The 18,942-nt window shown below is 48.7% G+C and overlaps 1 protein-coding gene across 2 annotated transcripts in view; it reads left to right on the forward strand.

Annotated features, from left to right (window-relative positions):
- The window catches only part of LOC144106577 (uncharacterized), a 216,305-nt gene extending 197,693 nt beyond the window's left edge, over positions 1-18,612 (forward strand). The window contains exons 72-78 of one of the 2 annotated variants that reach the window (XM_077639423.1): positions 1,965-2,057; positions 5,993-6,109; positions 7,364-7,576; positions 8,664-8,718; positions 12,528-12,689; positions 13,596-16,217; positions 16,488-18,612. In XM_077639423.1, the coding sequence (XP_077495549.1) occupies positions 1,965-2,057; positions 5,993-6,109; positions 7,364-7,576; positions 8,664-8,718; positions 12,528-12,689; positions 13,596-16,217; positions 16,488-18,367 (5,142 nt within the window). In that variant the 3' untranslated portion in view covers positions 18,368-18,612. Of the gene's footprint in view, positions 1-1,964; positions 2,058-5,992; positions 6,110-7,363; positions 7,577-8,663; positions 8,719-12,527; positions 12,690-13,595 lie in introns of both variants that reach the window. The other variant, XM_077639422.1, reaches the window with a different exon arrangement.
- Positions 18,613-18,942: the final 330 nt, after the last annotated feature.

An 18,942-nucleotide genomic window follows, 5' to 3' on the forward strand; every position in this document is an offset into this window, starting at 1 on the left:
ATAATAATAATAATAATAATAATAATAATAATAATAATAATAATAATAATAATTAGATTGTTTTTAATGCACGCATTTCATTTCATTTCATTTCATTTATTTCATTTGTTTTGCTACAGAGCAAATGAAGCAGGAGCTAATTACCTGGCCTGACAGAGGCTCTGCCCCATATAGCAAAATTCGACGTTCATTGTGCACTGGTCACAAAATTAATGGGTACAATGCTCACACACATACACATGCATTTTTGTCGAACCAAGAATTAGCGTGATATTACAAGTGAATACAAGAAATGCAAAATACTATTTACAATGAACTTTATGCACCTGCATACACAATACAGACATACCTAAACGTGCACACAGAATATAAAAGGTAATATAAGGTGTTTACAGTTTGGCTTGCCAGAAACGATAACAGAAAGCGGGTGTTATGAGAATGAAACGGGTTTGCTTAGTAAATAAGTTCACAGATTTCACAGATAAGTTCACAGATAAATTCACAGATTTCTTAAACATTGGTTTTTGAAATTGAAACTTACCCTCTATGTTATTTATCAAGTAAGGAACTTGAAAGTTGAGGCTGTCTTCCATAGTTCGTTCTGGTGAGGGGTATTCTCCTTCTTTGTATGTGTAATAAGTAAAAGAAACCAGAGACGGGCCTATCATAGCCTTCAGTGGCTTGAGAGCTTGAGCAATTTGGTACTACTCAGCCTGCATGTGAACGTGCAATACTAACATGCACATCAAACACAAAGTAAGCTAATGTTGAAGGTAAATTAAAATAACCTAGGAGGAATGAATTAAGAGCAAAGAACCAACATCAAGTAAATAACACACCAGTATTGTACAGGCGATAATACATACTTGTTTACAGCTTAGTCAAAGGATCGTGTTGCAGTGAACGAACTACATTTCGTAATGACTTTTTTGATGCTATGAACAAAGCTTCACTTGAAAAATCATTGAAAATTCTTTGCACGTAAACATGGCGCCTAACTTCTCTATATCTCTTTCAAGAGTGTGGCACCACAAAACTTATAATAATAATGATATTAATAATTATAATCATAGCAACTGTGGATATGTCAAAATACAAATGCAAAATAGAAAATGAGTACCTACATAAACGAGTTCCAGATCGAAACGTGCCACAAAAGTGAAGATGTCCCGATATGCCAGATGATCGCGGCATAAATTCATGGTTCTCAGTGAAATTCAGAATGTTGTGAAGTTGCATTGCAATAATCATCAAGAGCCGAGAACATACTGTGCAGGGCACAGGGACCTCCTGTTGGCCACCAATTACTGTACTGCTGTCTTGGACCCGCCACTGGCACATTATTTTAACAAGTTTCCCGCGCTATAGCCTCCTATATTTTTATTCTATAGGTGGCTATGCCCGAACTCATCATTCCTTCCAGCTTTTAGGTGCCCTCGATGACGTTCTCCTTCCCTGTCCCGGAGTTGAATACTGTATACTGAAGTCGTTAAGTATGGTTTCATTAGCTTTGCCCACTCCGAATTTCTTCCCGATTTCTCTGCATAGCAAGTAACTGTGCATGTCTATGCTTGCTGCAGGATGCTGCCCACAAAAAATGAAATTGCTCACGATCAGCTATTCAACCCATCATTTCATTCATTCAGTCATTTCATTTTTATTTCCTTAAAGACCCCTTTCTGGTTCATTACATAACGGGCGGTTACATGCTCATAAATGTAATAGTCGGGATCCATGTGTTATGAGGATGATAAATAATTGGCTTTGCACGCGTAGTTCGTTGAACGAGTTATTGTTAGAATCTCGTCAGGAAGGCTGTTACCTACCGCGGCAGTGCGAGAGAAGTATCAGTCATTCTTACGTTAGGTATTTAATTTAGTTTAGAATTGCTGGCCGTGTGTCAGAATGAAATAGTTTTTTTTTTGTTAACATGGCCTTTATATTTCTCTGCATTTCTTCTCCAGGACTACTACCTGACCATGGTGGACGTGCCGTTCCGCTGCTGCCCGAGCATGGTTCGCCTCTTCTGCAAGGACGAGTACGGCAACATACGCGAGGTAATCGCCGAGAAAGTTCTGCTGCTGCTGACAAAAGAAAGACGTCAACGATATCCTACCCCGCCGCGGTGGCTCAGTGGTTAGGGCGCTCGACTACTGATCCGGAGTTCCCGGGTTCGAACCCGACCGCGGCGGCTGCGTTTTTATGGAGGAAAAACGCTAAGGCGCCCGTGTGCTGTGCGATGTCAGTGCACGTTAAAGATCCCCAGGTGGTCGAAATTATGCCGGAGCCCTCCACTACGGCACCTATTCTTCCTTTCTTCTTTCACTCCCTCCTTTATCCCTTCCCTTACGGCGCGGTTCAGGTGTCCAAAGATATATGAGACAGATACTGCGCCATTTTCCTTTCCCCCCCCAAAAAAAAAAAAAACCAACCAACGATATCCTAATCTAAGAGGACGCGGTGCATTCCTCAATTAAATATAGTAGACTCTTCAGCCTGCACGAAGCTAAGAACTGATGACGACTGCAAAGCCTCTTCCTACCCATTACGTTGCGCAACGTATCTATTCCAGGATAAAGGACATCTTCACTAGATCGCGGGACCGTAGATTGCACATTACCATTGGTCAAAATGTAGCCACATGAAGAAATCTTCAGTAAGGCATGTTGCTGGGCTAGTTGGTTTAGCATTTTCTGAAGCTTGGAAAAAATCCACCTTGGCGCAAATAAATTCACACAGACAAAACCAAAGGGACAAGGGGACCTGTCCGTTGTCCCCTTGTCTCTTTTGTTTTGTCTGTGTGAATTTATTCGCGCCAAGGTGGATTTTTTCCAAGCTTCAGAAAAAGAATAAATCTTGAGTTTCCTGTTATGCCGGTGACGTAGTACTGCAGTGGAATCCGGTTAATACGAACAGGCTTAATTCGAAGTTCCAGTTTATTCTAAACGATTTTTTTTGTTTCAGTACGTATCACGTGTATGAGAGGAAACAAATTTTGGGCCCCTTTTTTACTTGTAATTGTAGTGGGCTCTACTTGTAGCGTGATTAAGACTCCATAAGCTCCAGTAACGTTCCCTTACTTTATTATGCGTTGCATATTGCAGTCACTCAGTTCAGCCCTTCGGCGTGGCCGGGCAGCCACCAAACCACGTGACGTGACGTCACGACAGCCGGAGGGAAAGCTGGGCCCCAACTCGCGCGGCCGCAGCCACCACCTGACTCCCGCTCCTCCCGCTAGGGGCGCTGCGCTATGATTGACGCCACGGCATATGTATAAAAGAGCTGCGCTCCTTCGTCGGGACAGTCTTATACCCCTGTCACACGGGCATTTCGAGGGCCCTCGAACCGATAGTCTATCGACTCGAAGGCGATCGAGCGCTGCTACACGGGCAGTTTCAATGGCGATCGAGTCAATAGCCTATCGAGTCAACGGAGCAGCACGGAACTCCATCGAGATATGCAACGCATTCTTGGCTTAACCAAGCTAAGCCTGGCCATTTTTTATTTTTTATCACTGTACTTAAAACATCGGTGTGGCATTAAAGTTGGGGCGTAGTTGGGAGGTGTAGACAGAACACGAGGCAAAAAATGAAGAGTTGATGAAAAAAACCAGAATATGCCATGGTAAATCAAAACATCATAAAATTTAATATATCTTTGATACAGATGTCGTGGCAAAGAAAAGATAAATAAAAAATCACATATAAAAACCGACTTTGACAAGTTTATGTATGGCTGTTTGTAGTTTCTATACAAGTCCTTGACCTAACGGAAATTCAGATAGCACGTCACATTCACGGAAGAGATGCTCGCCGGGGAGAGTTGAGTTCTGGGAATACAAGGCAGCCAAACGCGTTTTCTCACCTTCTTAATTCAAAAGCTAGCGCTCAATATTCATTGCGTTAGTCGATTTGACTGCGGAGAGGTTTCAAGTGGTGCAGTCCCCACCAGCTGGTTTATTTTTTTTTTTCGTTTTTCTCCACTGGCGTAAAAATAAATTGCTGTTGGTTAATCAGTGAAAATATATAATTATAATTGGTCTTGGGGGGAAAGGAAATGGCGCAGTATCTGTCTCTACAAATTAGTTTTTGGGGAAAGGAAATGGTACAGTATTTGTCTCACATATCAGCGGACACCTGAACCGCGCCGTAAGGGAAGGAAAAAAAGAGGGAGTGAAAGAAGTAAGGAAGAAAGAGGTGCCGTAGTGGAGGGCTCCGGAATAATTTCGACCCCCTGGGGATCTTTAACGTGCACTGACATCGCACAGCACATGGGCGCCTTAGCGTTTCGCCTTCTTCGATGCTGTGCACGAATTTTTGTGCGAAGTCAGGTTTTTGCACGTGGGCACCACTGCTACGTACACACCTGAAAGAACGATTGAGCTGTCCACTGACCAAGGGAGCCAGTTATGCACCTTTTTTCCCCCTCAAAATGAGCAGAGTCTACAACGTTGTCAATGCGAGCATCAATGAACCCAATCAACGCCGGCGGCCTATTGCTCCAGTGCCACGTTTCTGCCAAAAGATTGTGAACAGTGGCACAAGCAGCTAGCGCACATCGCTCTGTCACGGCAGCCACGTAGCTCAAACCGCGATTTCCGATGGCACGCCCACGGAGCAAGTAATGCACGTCTGCTTTCCCTTCGTTACCTTTGCACGCAGATGGAAGTTGATGAATTAGGTGACGTACAGCGCACAGCGCGAGAGTGCGTTGTAGCTTAACACTAGGCGTGACCGGCAGCGGCGATAGCCTATAGTGGCCTCGTGCAGTGGCCAGCGAAGCTGATCTGTTCGCGCCGCCACGGGTTCGGAAGCCAGTCGTGGCAATATTCATTTTATTTCTTCTAGTGTCTGAGATGTTTCAGATAAACCTCGCCTTTTTCAGGATTGTTGCTCAAACAGTAGAACGTTCAGTTTGGCGAGTTGGTAGTTCAAATAACACCGCACGAAAGACAGAAAGACACAAAAACAAAAGGGAGACAAAAAAAAAAAGACACTAAGTGTTTTTTTTTTTTTTGCCGGATCATCGTAATACTAAGTCAGTGAGCTCTTGGAAAGCAGCCATTCGCAGCCGCAGCTACGATGGGCCTTCAGTTAACGCTGACCCAGATATCATAAATGCTTTCCGTCCTTCCTGTCGCCAGTCTACGATCATCGTATTCTGAGAAAGGCCGTTTTTCCCGTCATTGAAAGTGTCGTCACTCTGACGCTCTTCTATCGCTTTGGATAAATCTAGGTAAGCGTATACGAAAGCCGTGCAGAGCTCGTGAGGGTAGTATCGATCTCTTATTTGTGCGCCTTTGGTGACACTGATCAAGGAGCTTCACTTAGAATTTTACAAGATGAAAATCCAGCAGTTAGGTGCGTTGTTATGTGCGGGAACTTTTCTGTCGTGTGTATAAGAGAATTGAAAAGTCGAGCGATGGATATAGTGAAAGCGAAGAACATATTGTGGGCCTAGCTTCTTGAAATTGCAATTGATTTTCACCGCGCTGTTGTTAAGTTTGCCTACATGCCACGAAACACTGAGAGGTTATTTAGAGACCAAGGGGTCTTGTTTATTGTTTTTAATACGTGAAAACTACCCGATCGTTATTGTATTACAGTGGTGGGGAAAAGTTAACATTGCAGCGAACTGCGAACTGCAGGAAGTGAACTGCGAACAGCGAACTGTAGGGAGCAGAACTAAGCAGAAATTCGACAGAAGGAAAATCCCAGATTACTGCTAGAAGTTAGAGTAGAATTACAGAAAACGCCTTGTGTGTTGAAGAAATGAAATAGAATGTAGGTTACAGAATAAAATATGACTCTTTGTGTTGCTATAGCTGTGTTTCAAGAGTGGTTGGAAAAAAAGTGTTTATTAAATGTATGCTGCTATGGAGGCTATTTCATTCGCTCGGTCTGCGCGCCAAGAGTGACTTAAGTGCTCGTCCTTGATAACTTCCCGTGTGATCGAAGCATGGCCCCTGACAAGCAGCACGCTTTCACTGCAGCCGGGTGACGAGTGGCAGTCCCGCGAAAACCCGTGCCAGTCACACGTGTGCGAGAGGACGAGCGTGGGAGAAGTGCACAAGGTGCTGCGCTCCATCATCTGCCCCCAGTGCCCAGAGGTGAGCCACCCGCAAGGAACGCGTGCTGTCCCTGGGACGAGATGTGTACGAAGACATCCAGCATTGCGCGTCATGTCCTCCAGATTAGGTGCCTTAGGGTGCGCCATCAATGCGTCGGATTCACCACTGACATTGCCAGTATAGGATGCATTCAGTTGTGCCACTTCTACGAACATGCAGAAAAATGGTAATCTTGCTACCGTTCACGCATAACGAATAATAAAGAAAAATGTTTTGTTCTTAGTCCGTGAGTCTACACTAAATGTTTTGTACAGGAGGCATCCCGCAACTTAACACGGAGGCTGTCCTGGGATCTTTAAACTTAACAATGTGAACCCATGAGAAGTGATTTCTTAAAATACAAAATTAGCACACAAAAAAAGAGTAGACAAACAATTATAAAACACAGTGCATACAAGTTGGGGTAGTTTTGTTATCCTACTTAGGGTATAAGGGTTCGAAGTTCTTATCTGTATGAACGAAACGATGTATCTGACATAGCAGTGCGTGGGAATTTATGCTAGAGCTATTTAATGCTGTCTCAACACAACCGGCACTGATTTCAGCTGGTGCCCTCCTGTTAGTGACTAAGCATCGAAGATTTTAAATGAAAGTGTCGGGTACCAAGGCACACGTCAACAAAAAAAACCCCGCTAATTTAGAGTACAGGAATGGAGGCGGGTGCAGCATGTCACCGCCCTTGACTTCTCGCCGTTTCTTGTCGTCAACGGGTGTACGCAAAATGCTAACCTCTCAGATGCAGGCCCTCCTCTTAATGCTGATAAGCGTTGTGTAGAAGAAAACCTGCACGCAAACTCACCATCAAATCTCAGCGCGTATCTGAGCGAGAATGGGGCAGCAGTTGACGTGCGACCGACCGTCTCCACCACTACTCCCAATCTGTACAATCCGCAGTAATTTTTAGCGTTAAATACACTATAGGATAAAGAGCAAGCTACGAAGGAGACAAACCCTGTATTTGAAATGAACTTTTGCTAGAAACACAGCACTAACCTCGACAAGAGGACGCGCAGTACATGGGACATATTAAGAAAACCTGAGGCAGGACAGCGCCCAGTGAAACATGGCAAGAGGCGGGATTAGTGCTCGTTTGTTGGCGCTAGAAAATGTTGTGTAACAGCAAAGAGTGTCTCTGTTTCAGACGGCAAGCACCCTGCCCGAGTGTGTGCTCTCACCGCTCCCAGCCTGCGAACGAACTGTGGATGTGACACACCGGCGTTGCTCCTCCGCTAGAATTCGCAGGCGCTGCCTCCGGCTCCCGGCGAGTGCTGCTCCCGGTGCCAGGTGGTGGCGTGTGACGAGGCCGGAGTCCTGCACCCCGTGGGCAGCCGCTGGAACTCGACCAGCCACCCGTGCTACGTGGCCTCGTGCGAGCAGCACGACGACAGCGTGCGCACCGTCTACAACAGCCCCTCGTGCCCGCCGGTGCCCAAGCGCTGCCCCAAGGTGATGCCTGTGCGAAGAACGCGCCGCTCTCCCCGCCCGTCTCGTCCCTGTTGGCCGCTTTGCTATTTTTCTCCCAGTGCCACCTGAAAAGGAAACAAAGCGGGCTCGGCCACGAGACGCCAAGTGTGGTGCAACAGCCAACCCGGTTGACCATTAACGTGGCAGAATATGGCAATAAAAGCACTCGGGATGAGGCTGGGAATGGAAGGATATGGACAGGCAGGGTTGGCGGTGGCTGGACGCGACTTGAGAGGCGGTTGTTCAATGTTAGGCTTGATTAGGGTGGCGCGCAATATCGGTAAAAGTACGACACGAGCATGTGTGCGTGCAATCTTTTTAACTGCACAAAGCCGTAGAGCTCAACAGCCTTTTGGAAGTGTTTTAATAATATTGCAAAATACGATTTCTTGGACAAAATAATTGTTTCCCGATGTGGATCAGTGACCCTACAATGTATTTTTAGTACTCTACTATGTCCACCTTCACTTCTTAATATGTTCCATCTTAAAGTAGAGGGGCTGTGAAGCAGATGTCATCAATTCTTCATTTGCCAGCACAACGAGCAGAACATATACTGCAGACCTCTGTGTACAATGTGCGTTCATGAGCCTCTTGCTTTTTCACAAAAAGCATCTTACACCGAACGCCTCTTGATTTTTGTGCTGTGAAGTGTGTGCAGGTTATCTGGTTCACTGTTACGCAATACCTTGTTGCAGAGTTTCTTTTTGTAGCGACTGTGTTAGAAGTTTTCAGTTTAAAGGTCACGCTTGCATTGCAAGCGGAAAGGGGCGCCACAGTTAAGGTGGCATGACAAGTCAACAAGAATAAAATTACAAACGATGTTTTAGGTAACGTCGCTCGTGAGCGCACATGAAGTCATCAGGGCTGTTATCAATTCTCAGATTTAGCAAGCAAACTCTGGATCATGCTCCAGACATCTGACAGTCTCTCGTGCAGCTTGTTCTACCTCAAGCAGTGCTATTTAAAGTTCGCGTCCGTTTAGCACCCCACACACTGTCCGATGCAGAATTTGCCCTTCCACAAAAAGCTGAGGGTCATAACTGAAGCTTCCCTTTTTTTTCGGCAGGATCACGTCGTTTGGGACGAAGGACATTGCTGCCAAAAATGCAACATCACTACAGGTAAGACATTTCCCCCATAACATTAGTTTGAAAAAGTCGCAGTGCGAACAAGCTAATCGGGTATTTCGACCTATAACGAAGCCCACTGAGTCGCAAGTAGCTCAGCACGTCCTCGCAAGGCGGCGCAGCTATTCGTGTGTATTGTCCTGTCATTTATAATTGAATAAATATGCTTAGCATTATTACGCTAATGACGTACAAAACAAACTTGTGAGCGCGTACACTAAATATTAGATAGTTAAAAGTGCAGCGTACACGATACGATGCAGGTATGCCGATGTGTTCAGCCCCGTTACGGCCCGTTCTTGGCCCATGGTGGCATTGCAGTCTGCAGGCCCACTTGGGCTAGCAGCGTTTCTTTCCCGCACAGAACAAGCACTTATGTTGCGTGTGCCCCTCACGTACCTTAAAGGGGCAGATGCAGGCAGCCCGCGCCATATGTCATGTACAACTACAGCAGTTTTCTGCCGGCAGACTCATTTGGGCTAGCCCAGGTTTCTCATCATAAAATCCTCATTTTTATTACATCTGCCCTCAAGCACCCCAGAAGGGATATAAGTGGGTAACTTGCGGGCCCGCCTGCTTTCCAGCCTCGCCATGGCCCATACGGAACCTACAGCGTTTATTTTTTTACTAGCCCAGTCCTCACTTCCATGCATCTGTTTCACAGATAACAGATAGTTCTACACGAGCTTTGCTTTTGCCGGAGAGAAGAATGACATGGACTGCCGTTAATCTCCGGAAAAATTTGAGCATTAGGAACAAGATTTGCGAAATGCCAGGCAGAGATCATAGGTTAGTCGACCGCCCTTAACTAAAGCAACTGCGATGATGTGCTAGAATGGAGAACTCCAGCTTTTTTACAGGTCAATCGCCATTAGCCATTTCAACATGTCTATTGCACGGAAACACATGCATAACATAGCACTGTATTTGAAAACTTTAAGGTACGTGAAACTAATCAGGTAATAACTTTCGTTATACGATTGCACATCGAGGTTTGGAACTACGTCCGTCGGTGGATGAACAGCACAGTTACACGGTGGAATCGTGAGAGTGGCAGGTGAAACAGGCGGGGAGAACGGTACGGATGCCTGGTTCTTTTTTGCTGTAAATACCGAGAAAGAGCGCAGTTGTGTGAAATATCAGATGGAACAAGCTTCTCGCGCAAAATCCTAATTTTTCTGGGTAGTTTTTTTACGAAATTTGAGAATGACTTTTGGGAGAGGCCTTTGCCCTGCAGTGGCTGTAGTCAGGTTGATGATGGTGATGCCAAGAGAAAAACTAGTTCGAAAACAGAGAAGGCTGCGCTTGTCACAAATAAATATGGAGCATTCAGCAAGTCAATCCTCAATCCTTATTCCTCCCATATTGCTCACGACTGTACATGTGAGGTGGTGGCGCTGATGCCATGGACGGCATACCGTCACGTAGCTGCGTTGACAGCACGGACGAAGCCAAAAGTACGGAGCAAATGTGCGCCCACACGGAACCGGTCGACTTAGCGATGGCGGTGGCAGCGAGTGTGCTCCGCGAAGAGCCCAATCCTTGCTTCTCTCGGCCGCGCTCAGTTTAAAGCTCGAGAAGATGGGCGCGCAAAGCACCGACAACGGTCTCGAACAACGCAGAAGCAGTTTCGGGCGGCTACAAATCTTCGAGACATGTCTAGTGCCACCTGGCTTGGAAAAGAAACATTACAAAGCTTTCAGGCAGCATGAGCGGGCTGGCGTGGCGATGAAACGACATGTTCGTTGCGCCCACAAAGAAGTGAACGATTCGGCCGTGGTGTTAGCGGCAAGTGCCCTCGGCGCCGCCGAAGATCAGAATTACCGGCGCTTAAAACCAGTCAAATTTAAAGAAAAAAAACTTAACACTAGGAAATCAAGTTTCATCGCCTTATTTGCTCTGTACCAGGCAAATATGTCTTCTGCGAAATAGCTAATTCGGCGAATTGCAAAGTGCATCGCTAAATCTGAAGCAACGCGCAGTGGACGTGAAACATTTTTTTTCGCCAACTTGCGTTCCATAACAGCTGCATAACTGCCCTTTCTCTTAACGTTATTGAGAGGGAATGAAATATTGATGGTGGTAAAGGATGCAGAACGTGTCCCAGGTCTGGACTTGCTCGATCCCATAACTGGAAGTAAACTTCGGGAGAGTTAACTATTTATGCTGGAAAACAAATAAAACAGAACGCAAGAACTATGCACAAATTACTGCCTCCCGGAAAGGCCCGACGAAACAAGCCCCCAATTCCCCCAAAGCAACCTCTTTTCATCTCTATGTCCCCGCCTTCAGTGCGGACAACAACCAATTGGGCAAATTCCTAAACAATCCTTCAATCAAAGCTCGGGGAAAGGGTGGCACAGTAAATCAAAGCTTTGGGAAAGAAGATTAGTCTTCCCCAACCAGTACTACAAGAGAAAATTCCCACTCCACTAGCGTAGCGAATACCGTCCCTTTCCCACGCTTCGGCATATTCAGAGTCTCATAAAAGACGAACACAGAGTTATACTCAAGTTCGTCGAAACCCCGTCCCCGAGGCAAACCTATTCTCATCACTGGAAAGTCACGGGTACACTCGCATGCAAAGTGAGCGGGCGGACATGGCCTGTCCTGCAAAGCGCGTCTGCTGTGCATCCACTGCCTCCCTCCAGAGCCATGCGCGCCAACGAGCGGCCATTTAGGAACTGACTCGTTGACGATACGCCATCCCGGAACGCTGCTAGCGACAACATCCGCGTCCGGCAGCGGCGCCTTCGTGTAAGGAGAAAACGGCGCCAGGCGGGTTGCATACGATGGGGACAGGGACGAAGGATGCCTCCACCCGGTTTTGTGGAATACTACACTCCGCGAAGGCGTCTCCATACACCGCAAAGCGCGCTGACCAGCCCTGTCCTCAGCAGTGGCCGCGATTTGTCTCTTTGTTCTCCTTTCAAATTTGACAGTTCAGCCGTAGAGTCTAAAAGAAACTAACGCGCACACACATACACAAAGCGCACAAACACGTGGCGCTTCGTCCGTCCCTACTTCGGGCTCGGGGAAACTCAGACGCGCAAACAAACAGCGCCTCCCTTCCAAGTGTGCTGCATAATTAACATATTGGAATGAAGCACGCACAGCGGTCGTCGCATCCGTAAGCGGGATTCCTCTACTGACGCGCACGACAACGGCCTAATGACGGCTGCTGCGAATACCAGAATAAGAGCCGAAAACGACACGTTTTTTTATAGCATTGTGCCGCCTTAACGACATCAGACACTGTACATGAGAGGAAAACGCAATACATATGATGCAGAACAAACTATCGCTTTTCGACACTGAAATATAAGCTGCTTAATTACTTGAACAAGCCATTTTGGGAAACTACACCGTATGTGTGCATATTCTATTCGAAATGCGTTTGAAAGGTAGCTTCTACAATAGGTGTAAACGTGTATAGAATTGTAAATGATTTGAGCAACCAAATGCGATTTTGTGCGCCAATTGTACCTGTGAGCTCAGAAAATATTTATTTTAGTATTTTGAGCCTTCTTTTTCTGTGCTTCATGAATTGCTGTTGTGTGCAGCTGTATGTGAGCATTTCAGTCGCTACAAAGCTGCGGCTTTGTAGGGTTGGCGAAACTTGTCGAGCGGTCGAGATGACTGCTTTTCTATTGCCGCCTTTAGTTTTTTCTAACGGAAACTGGAATAAAAATTCATTGGAATTGACGTCGCAGTACAGTGAGCTACAAATAGGATTGACGTTTCTGGTCATTGGGATGAAAGGAACGGAAGAGCGCGCTGATCTCATCTGCTTCCTTCCACAGTGTCCGAAGAGGTCTGCTCACCTGCACCCTTGGAACCTCAAGATACTCTCAGGCTCTTCTCGTACCGACATCCCAAGTGGGGCCTTTGCGTGAACACGGAGCCCGTGCAAGGAGCGATGGAATGCGCCGGAAACTGCGAATCCCACGCCTATTTCGCGACTGGTAATTGTTCTTCTGCTACAGCACGGATCTCGTACTGCTCACCTCGCAAAAGTTACGCAACCAAGCACATGCGCATATGTGGCACACTAAGCCGTGCATTGTTTCATTGTAACATGTATTGCTTTGCCAACTATTTGAAATCCTAATAGTACTACAGGCAGCACAATTAAGTAGGGTGTGAGTAATCGCTTGCCAAGCTTCGCTGAAGGCATTCCGCGGGGACCCTCAAAGAACCATAACATGAAATTATGTCGCGAGAAAAAAAATCAAAGCAAATTATTTATTAAAAAGCCGGTTGTTTCTCAACCACTGTTGTGCACGCAACATCAGACCACTGTGAAAATGGGGACAATTCTTCAGTGGTCTGTAAACTAGCCCTGTGTCTTCGTAAGTCATTTTAGTAAAGACATGAGTAATGTATTGTGAGACTGCGTTTATATTTTTAGAATTAACTTATCTACCAAATTAGAAATTTCTAACAAGATACGCGTGCATGAGGACCGGTGTTCGAATCCCGGTGCCGCGCTGTTCTCCGCCGGTTAAAAAAAAAACTCCGTGTATCGATGGAATTTCATAACCATGCCTAAGGTGCAGCCTGATCTCTGTGACCATAACCGAAAATGCGCTGCCTCACCACCAGAGCAGGATTTGGCCACGCTGGTGTAGTATTTGGCCACAGACTTCTGTGATTACTAGAGAAAGCAATCGTAGCGGGGGACGGCAGCAAGTTAGGCGGGCGGATGAGATTAAGAACATTGCGGGGATACGGTATCAGCAGCGGGCAAAGGACAGGGTTGATTGGAGAGATATGGGAGAAGCCATTACACTGCAGTGGTTGTATTCAGGCTGGTGATGGTGATACCTCAAGCACGACAATTGCAACCAAATTATTTTGTGTTTTCACAGGTGAATCTGAAGCACTTCGTTCGAACTGCAAATGTTGCACTCCTGCCAACTGGAGCAACGTGAGAATCCAACTCAGATGTCAGAATGGAAGAACTATAGTAAAGACATTTAAGCAGCCTAAGGCATGTTCTTGTACGCCGTGCGTGCCACACGAAAGAGAACGTGAAGACATTCTTCCAGGAAATAAGGGCCACATAGGTGTGAAAGTGCCTTTTTCAAGTGGTACCGTATACAAAACAATGCAAGGAGATCAGCCGTTTACAGAAGATCAAGACAAGAAACCAAATCTTGAAACAGAAACGAAGCCTCGCACACCCGCGACAGAAATTCCTATTGCGCAAGAGCCCTTTAGACCAGAAGACGAGTCGCACGAACGACCACAATTCGAGCCGTTAAGTCAAGTTGCCCAGAAGCCATATAGGCCTGAAGATGAATTGGAACAAACTCCACCAAGGCCTACTAAACCGATTGCTCAAGAACCATTTCACCCAGATGATGTAACGGAGCACAAGCCATGGCTAGAACCAATCAGCCAGGTTGTGCAAGAACCGTACAATCCCGAGGACGTTTCCGAAACAAATCCATTAAAACATCCAGGTCAAATTGCTCAAGAGCCACTTAGGCCCGAAGACGCGACGGAACCACCAAAGCAGCCAGAGCCGATCAGTAAAGTTGTGCAAGAACCGTACAGACCTGATGATGTCCCAGAACCCAACCCGTTGAAGCCAGGAGGTCCAATTGCCCAAGAGCCATTCAGACCCGAAGACGTGACGGAGCCACCAAAGCAGTCAGAGCCGATCAGCCAAATTGTGCAAGAACCGTACACGCCCGATGACGTTCCAGAACCCAACCCGCCGAAGGCAGGCGGTCCAATTGCCCAAGAGCCATTCAGACCCGAAGACGTGACGGAGCCACCAAAGCAGCCGGAGTCGATCAGCCAAATTGTGCAAGAACCGTACACGCCCGATGACGTTCCAGAACCCAACCCGCCGAAGCCAGGAGGTCCAATTGCCCAAGAGCCATTCAGACCCGAAGACGTGACGGAGCCACCAAAGCAGCCAGAGCCGATCAGCCAAATTGTGCAAGAACCGTACACGCCCGAAGACGTTCCAGAACCCAACCCGCCGAAGCCAGGTGGTCCAGTTGCCCAAGAGCCATTCAGACCCGAAGACGTGACGGAGCCACCAAAGCACCCAGAGCCGATCAGCCAAATTGTGCAAGAACCGTACACGCCCGATGACGTTCCAGAACCCAACCCGTTGAAGCCAGGAGGTCCAATTGCCCAAGAGCCATTCAGACCCGAAGACGTGACGGAGCCACCAAAGCAGTCAGAGCCGATCAGCCAAATTGTGCAAGAACCGTACACACCCGATGACGTTCCAGAACCCAACCCGCCGAAGCCAGGAGGTCCAATTGCCCAAGAGCCATTCAGACCCGAAGACGTGACGGTGCCACCAAAGCAGTCAGAGCCGATCAGCCAAATTGTGCAAGAACCGTACACGCCCGATGACGTTCCAGAACCCAACCCGCCGAAGCCAGGCGGTCCAATTGCCCAAGAGCCATTCAGACCCGAAGACGTGACGGAGCCACCAAAGCAGCCGGAGTCGATCAGCCAAATTGTGCAAGAACCGTACACGCCCGATGACGTTCCAGAACCCAACCCGCCGAAGCCAGGAGGTCCAATTGCCCAAGAGCCATTCAGACCCGAAGACGTGACGGAGCCACCAAAGCAGTCAGAGCCGATCAGCCAAATTGTGCAAGAACCGTACAGGCCAGATGACGTTCCAGAACCCAACCCGCCGAAGCCAGGAGGTCCAATTGCCCAAGAGGCATTCAGACCCGAAGACGTGACGGAGCCACCAAAGCAGCCAGAGCCGATCAGCCAAATTGTGCAAGAACCGTACACGCCCGATCACGTTCCAGAACCCAACCCGCCGAAGCCAGGAGGTCCAATTGCCCAAGAGCCATTCAGACCCGAAGACGTGACGGAGCCACCAAAGCAGCCGGAGTCGATCAGCCAAATTGTGCAAGAACTGTACACGCCCGATGACGTTCCAGAACCCAACCCGCCGAATCCAGGAGGTCCAATTGCCCAAGAGCCATTCAGACCCGAAGACGTGACGGAGCCACCAAAGCAGTCAGAGCCGATCAGCCAAATTGTGCAAGAACCGTACAGGCCCGATGACGTTCCAGAGCCCAACCCGCCGAAGCCAGGAGGTCCAATTGCCCAAGAGGCATTCAGACCCGAAGACGTGACGGAGCCACCAAAGCAGCCAGAGCCGATCAGCCAAATTGTGCAAGAACCGTACACGCCCGATCACGTTCCAGAACCCAACCCGCCGAAGCCAGGAGGTCCAATTGCCCAAGAGCCATTCAGACCCGAAGACGTGACGGAGCCACCAAAGCAGCCGGAGTCGATCAGCCAAATTGTGCAAGAACTGTACACGCCCGATGACGTTCCAGAACCCAACCCGCCGAATCCAGGAGGTCCAATTGCCCAAGAGCCATTCAGACCCGAAGACGTGACGGAGCCACCAAAGCAGTCAGAGCCGATCAGCCAAATTGTGCAAGAACCGTACAGGCCCGATGACGTTCCAGAGCCCAACCCGCCGAAGCCAGGAGGTCCAATTGCCCAGGAGCCGTTCAAGCCCGAAGACGTGACGGAACCACCAAGGCAGCCAGAGTCGATGAGCCAAATTGCGCAAGAACCATACAGGCCCGATGACGTTCCAGAACCCAAGCCGCCGAAGCCAGAAGGTCCAATTGCCCAAGAGCCGTTCCGACCCGAAGACGTGACGGAGCCACCAAAGCAGCCGGAGTCGATCAGCCAAATTGTGCAAGAACTGTACAGGCCCGATGACGTTCCAGAACCCAACCGACCGAATCCAGGAGGTCCAATTGCCCAAGAGCCATTCAGACCCGAAGACGTGACGGAGCCACCAAAGCAGTCAGAGCCGATCAGCCAAATTGTGCAAGAACCGTACAGGCCCGATGACGTTCCAGAGCCCAACCCGCCGAAGCCAGGAGGTCCAATTGCCCAGGAGCCGTTCAAGCCCGAAGACGTGACGGAACCACCAAGGCAGCCAGAGTCGATGAGCCAAATTGCACAAGAACCATACAGGCCCGATGACGTTCCAGAACCCAAGCCGCCGAAGCCAGAAGGTCCAATTGCCCAAGAGCCGTTCCGACCCGAAGACGTGACGGACCCACCAAAGCAGCCGGAGTCGATCAGCCAAATTGTGCAAGAACCGTACAGGCCCGATGACGTTCCAGAACCCAACCGACCGAATCCAGGAGGTCCAATTGCCCAAGAGCCGTTCAGACCCGAAGACGTGACGGAAGCACCAAAGCAGCCAGAGCCGATCAGCCAAATTATGCAAGAACCTTACAGACCTGAGGATGTCCCTGAACCGCACCCACCGAATCCAGCAGGTCCAATAGCCCAAAAACCGTTTAGGCCAGAGGATTTCGCGGAGCATCCACCAAGACCCGATGCTACCAGGCAAGTGGTGCAGGAGCCTTATAAGCCAACGAATGCTTCCAATATTAACCTGTCGAAGCCAGTTGGACTTATTTCTCAAGAAACTTATAGGCCTGAAGATGCCACTGAACATACATCGAAACCCGAGCCAATTAGTCAAATAGCACAGGAGCCATACAGACCAGAAGATGCCGTGGAGCCCGAAGGTGTCATTCCTTTTGGACCAATTGCTCAGCAGCCATACAGACCGGAAGACGCCTCAGAAACCTCCCCTGGCAGCCATGGTCCCATTGCCCAAGGTCCTTACCGATCCGACACTGAGCACTCAGGTGTTCAAGGTGGCGACGTTAGCTTAGGCCACAGTAGCAGTGGTGGTGTTCATGGCAATGCAGACATTGGCATTCATGGTGGCCTTCGAAGCAGTGGCGGACATGAGATTGGCCTTGGCGCTGGTATTCAGGATGGCTTCGGCCTTGGCGGCGGCCATGGTGTTGGTCTTGGTGTCGGTAGCGGCCACGATATTGCCACTGGCGCCGGCCTTCACGCTGGCTTTGGCTTCGGTGGTGGCCATGGTGTTGGCCTTGGTGCAGGCCTTAACGGTGGTCTTGGTGTCCGTGGCGGCCACGACGTTGGCACTGGCGCTGGCCTTCACGCTGGCTTTGGCGTTGGCGGCGGCCATGGTGTTGGCCTTGGTGCAGGCCTTCACGGTGGTCTTGGTGTCGGTGGCGGCCACGATGGTGGCACTGGCGCCGGCCTTCACGCTGGCTTTGGCGTCGGCGGCGGCCATGATGTTGGCCTTGGTGCAGGCCTTCACGGTGGTCTTGGTATCGGTGGCGGCCACGATGTTGGCACTGGCGCCAGCCTTCACGCTGGCTTTGGCGTCGGCGGCGGCCATGCTGTTGGCTTTGGTGCAGGTCTTCACGGTGGTTTTGGTGTCAGCGGTGAGCATGATGTCGGCTTCGGCTCCGGTCTTCAAGGTGATTTCCGTGGAGTTGGTGGCCATGCTGTCGGCGTTGGTGCCGGACTTCAAGGCGGAGTTAATGGCGGCCATGGTGGTGGACTTCACGGAGGTCTTAGCGGAGGTGTGATACCCGAAATAGCACGTGGTGTGATCGAGCACGCTCAGCACGTCGTTAATCATGGAGTTAACGCTGCCATGGGACACTATCACCAAGCACCAGAACATGGCGCGCTTTCAGAGCACCCTCACCAAGGACAACAGCCGTACAGACCAGAAGACGTTGAGGAACCTCGTGGTTTTGGCTTCGATATCTTCGGCCACCACGCGTAACCGCCGTCCTATGTGATACGAGGCCAAATGATGAAGTCATATTAACCACCTTCGGAAGACGCAAAGGAAGCATGAGGCGGACCTTAGACTAGAAGGAAATTTTCTATGCTTTGCTCGCCTCTGAAGCCACCTTTGCATCCCATCGCAGCTTCTGGGAATAATCAAAATTAATTAATTTTTATGCATCATTTCTTTTTCCGTCAGGTGACAATGTCACTTGAGAAATAAAGTTCTTGCAGTGTTGTCATGCCTGTATCACTTATGAAATTGTCTAACCTGGCTTGTGCTTCGAAGTTGGGCTGAAATGGGTACCTGCCTGACGGAATGACACTGTTTCAGAAGCCAATATGCTCAAGAACCGAAGATTTCTCTACAGCATACTTCCCGACATTTTGGCGCTACAGGGAAACCTGGAAACTTGGTAACCACTGTTACGCCGCAGCAAAAAAGATTGTGAAGATCAATCGAACAGCCTTCGACAAGGCTAAATGCTTGGTCAGAGTTAGCAATAAGTGGTCACCCTAACTTCGCGTCATAATTTTCACCTTGCTGCGCCAGCAACAGCAATGATACTT

This window comes from Amblyomma americanum, chromosome 10, assembly GCF_052857255.1.
Source record: "Amblyomma americanum isolate KBUSLIRL-KWMA chromosome 10, ASM5285725v1, whole genome shotgun sequence".
Lineage (NCBI taxonomy): Eukaryota > Metazoa > Arthropoda > Arachnida > Ixodida > Ixodidae > Amblyomma > Amblyomma americanum.